Source organism: Fonticula alba, assembly GCF_000388065.1.
Source record: "Fonticula alba strain ATCC 38817 unplaced genomic scaffold supercont2.5, whole genome shotgun sequence".
Lineage (NCBI taxonomy): Eukaryota > Rotosphaerida > Fonticulaceae > Fonticula > Fonticula alba.
Window position 1 is genome coordinate 226,116 of NW_009242975.1, and position 3,842 is coordinate 229,957.

Genomic DNA, 3,842 nt, shown 5'->3' on the forward strand with positions numbered 1-3,842 from the left:
CCCCCCCGTCCCTTGCCCGGTGCCATAGTCTGACCGTCGGTGCCGGACCGGCCCTCGCCCTTGCCCCCGGCCAATGGCGCAGCCACGCCCGGGACCCCGGCGTCGATGGCCCTCTTCCAGAATGAGGTGGCCATCATGTGGCTGCTGCGCCAGCACCCGAACATCGTCCGGCTGTATGGGTACGGCGACCAGCCGCCGGCCATCGTCATGGAGCGCTACCAGGCGGACCTCGACACGCTGCTGCACTCGGAGGTGCCGCTAGCGGGCCCGGTGCTGCTGGACATCGTCCACCAGTGGGCCACCGGCCTGGAGGCCATGCATGCCCACGGGGTGGCCCACTGCGACCTGAAGCCGGCCAACATCTTCCTCACCCAGCAGCCGGATGGCGCCTGGCACGCGGCCCTCGGCGACCTGGGCACCTCGCGCAACCTCTCCTCCGACCGGTCCTCCACCCTGACCGTGCCGATGCCCGAGCTGAATGCCCTGACCGGGCGCTATGCCGCGCCGGAGGTGATCGCCGCCTTCCGGCGGGGCATCATCCTCGAGCGCGACCTCTTCCTCCCGGCGGACATCTTCAGCGCGGCCATCATGCTGTGGGAGTGCCTTGGCCGCATGGCCCCCTGGGCGGGTGCGCATTTGTGGCTTGCCTACGCCCCCCCGACTCCCCTGCCGAAGCACACCGACTGACCCCCCGCCACTTGCGCCCCCCTTCCCCCAGGCAACACCCTGGCGGCCATCTTCGAGCAGGTGACCGCCGGGGGTCGGCCGGCCGCCGGCGCGGTGCCCGTCGCCCCGGAGCTGGCCCCGGTGGCGGAGCCCTTGCGCGACCTCCTCACCCTTGCCTGGGCGCAGGACCCCCTCCTGCGCCCCTCGGCCCAGGCCTTCCGCCAGCGGTGCACCATGTGCCAGGTCACGTCCATGGGTGGCGGCCGGTAGCCCTGGCGGCCGGTCCGGCACGCCCGCGCTCCGAGCCCGTGCATGGCCCAGTAATGGACTCCCAGCCTGTCCTCACGGCAGGTGGCCGGGCCCGCGGTGTGTGTGTGTGTGTGTGTTTGTGTGTGTGTGCATGCGCGGGGGGCGGGGGGGGGATGCCCTCGAAGGGGGGGGCTGGGAAAGGGCCGCGAGCCGCGGCTGGCAGCTTGGACCCCAAGTACCGAGGCAAGGGGTCACACAGGCAAGCGGGCGGGCAGACACGCGGGGGATGCACAAAGAACGGGGCACTCCCAGGGCTCGCGAGCCCCGGACCGCGGGCACCACACGGGGATGCAGGGCCCGACACCGCCGAAGCGCCGCGCGGCCGGGAAAAGAACGGCCACGCGATGTGACTCGCCCCGGGCCGGCGACCAGCCGCCCAAGGGGAACATGGGCCCCTGTCGAATGGCGCGGTTCTGGTGTACCAGACGGCGGGCGAATGGGCCCCGGCCCGGCGCCCCGGCCGGACCCATGAAACCATCGGCCTGCCCCGGGGCCCGGGCCATGGAGCGCCCAGTCCGGCCCCTGTGTTCTACCTGGGCCGAGGCCCGGAGCCCATGAACGGGTCGCGGCTCCCCCATCCCGCAGGGGGGGGGGGGGCGGGCACGCCGACCAGAGGCCAAAGCAGGCCCCGGCAGGGGCGCATCATCTTTCGGAGGGCATGTCCGCGTGTGTGTGCGCGCATGGCCCGGGCATCAAATGTTTACCCCAATATATTGATGGCCATTTCGTTTGCCGGATATTCATGCCGAGGGCCCTTTCCGGACGGCCGCATCGCCTGGCGGTCTGAGCGCCCGGCCGGGCCCCGGGCCGCCGGCCCATTTAAATGCCCCGACCGGCCGGGCCGCATGCGGGGACTCGCCGGCACCCCTTCCCCGCTAGATCCCCCGCCTCCCTCCCTCCCTCCCTCCCCCCCCCCCGCCCTGCCCTGCCCTGCCCGGGCCTCCCCTGCCCCGCCGCGCTCGCCGCCTCTCGCCCGCATCCACGCCATGGGCCGCCGGCCCCTCCTCCCGGCGCCCCGGCGGGTCTGGGCCATCGCCCTGTCGCTGGGCCTCCTGCTGGGCGCACACCTGGCCGGGGCCTGGCTCGACACACTGGGGGCCCGGTTCGGGCCGGGCCGGCCGGCGGCCGACAGCATGGCCGCCCTGAGCACCCCCCCGCCGGAGGTGCACCTGATGCGCTCGGCCCGGCCGCTGTCGCCCCTCGGCAGGACCCCCTTCCTGGGCAGCTACCAGACCGGCGCCGAGGCGTGGTACATCCGCCTGCTGTCCAACTACCAGGCGGCGGTCTTCAACCAGGCGCAGGTGTTCTTCTCGCTCTTCGCCGACCAGCGAACCGGGTGCACCTTCGGCACGGCGGTCGCCAGTGTGCTTGGCGCGGCCGACATGCCGGGGCCCTTCAACTATCCGATCCTGCCGGTGGCATCGCCGGGCGCCCTGCCGGCGCTCTTTGCCTTCGACGCCCAGTCGGTGGCCCTGTCCCTGGCCTCCGGGCCGCGGATCCATCGGATTGGCAGCTTCAATTTGCTGGCGGTGTCGGCCCCGTCGGGCGCCGTGGTGCACATGCTCATCTGGCACCATGGCGATGAGCGGTTCTACGTGGGCCAGCTGGAGGACCGTGGGCTCTTCCTGTTCCAGGTGAACCTGGATGTGCCCCTGGCGCCGGCCGGGGCCCGCGCCGCCGTCGGCCATGGCAACACCTTCCACCTGTGGAGCGGCGGCTACTACGCGCGTGTGGTTGTGCCGCCGGTGTCGCCGCCGGCCGGGGCGGCCGTCGGCCTGCTGACTGGCCGGATGCCCGCGGCCGAGGTGGAGGCCACCTCGGCCGGCGTGCTGGCCGGCGCCGATGGCCCGGGCGGCCCGGGCGGCCCGGGCGGCCAGGCGGCCGGCGCGGCCCTCTTCCACTTTGTGGATGTGGCCTCGACGCGGCTGGTGGCCGGCAGTCCCGAGGACACGATCGCCCTCCTGGACAACGGGGTGATGTACATCTGCCGCGGCAGCCATCTGGCCAATTGCCCGGCCCCGATGCAGGTCCCGGTCCCGGTGGCCGACCCGTCCGCCGGGAGGCTGCTCGTGCCGAGCACCCATGAGCTCGGCCACCCGATCAGCTGGCTGGTGCTGCGCGAGTCGCAGCCCGGCCCCCAGGCCGGGGTCTTCTGGCAGGCCACCCTGCAGCCGGAGACCGGGGCCTTTGCCTTCTGGCTGAAGATGGTGCTCCCGGCCGGTGCCGAGGCGCCCGCGGCCCTGCGGCCGGTGGCCATGCGCGTCAACGACCTGAACATCGGCCGGTGGGCCCTGGCCGGGGAGTATCTCTACCTGGACGGGCAGTCCTTCGGCTGCGGGCTGGACCCCACCATCGTCTGCAGCACGCCGGCCGCGCCGATGGTGGAGGCCCCCTCCATCGGGTGGGTGTGCGCCCCCGGCAGGGTTCTCTCCTTCTTGGCCAACCAGGCGGAGTTGTGTGGTGCCTGCATGGCGGGCTGGCGGCTTTCCGTGTCTCCGAATGGCCAGCGTGCGTCCCCGCCCCCCCCCCCCTCGCCTGCTTCGCCGTTGTCGGGTGGCCCTTTGCACGTGCGTGCAAGTGTGGCGATGCATGCGGCCGACGAGCTGACCGTCTCCGCCCTGCCTCCGTTCTGGACCTGGCTGTCCCTTCTTTGCCTGTGTCCGTGTCTCTGATTCCCTCTGCCCCATCTCTTCCATTCTCTCTTCCATAACCTTCCATTCTCTCTTCCATTCTCTCTTCCATAACCTTCCATTCTCTCTTCCATTACCTTCAATTCTCTCTTCCATCACCTTCCATTCTCTCTTCCATCACCTTCCATTCTCTCTTCCATCACCTTCCATTCTCTCTTCCATCACCTTCCATTCTCT

The 3,842-nt window shown here is 71.5% G+C and overlaps 2 protein-coding genes across 2 annotated transcripts in view; both read left to right on the forward strand.

Annotated features, from left to right (window-relative positions):
- Positions 1-1,028, forward strand: part of H696_03242 (TKL protein kinase) — a gene marked incomplete at its 5' end in the record, with an annotated part of 6,719 nt that extends 5,691 nt beyond the window's left edge. Inside the window, 2 exons of the mRNA XM_009497128.1 lie at positions 83-628; positions 719-1,028. Coding sequence (XP_009495403.1) covers positions 83-628; positions 719-936 — 764 coding nt within the window. The 3' untranslated portion in view covers positions 937-1,028. The remainder of the gene's footprint in view (positions 1-82; positions 629-718) is intronic.
- Positions 1,029-1,961: 933 nt separating this feature from the next.
- The window catches only part of H696_03243 (TKL protein kinase), a gene marked incomplete at both ends in the record, with an annotated part of 8,006 nt that continues 6,125 nt past the window's right edge, over positions 1,962-3,842 (forward strand). The window contains one exon of the mRNA XM_009497129.1: positions 1,962-3,483. Within this exon, the coding sequence (XP_009495404.1) occupies positions 1,962-3,483 (1,522 nt within the window). The remainder of the gene's footprint in view (positions 3,484-3,842) is intronic.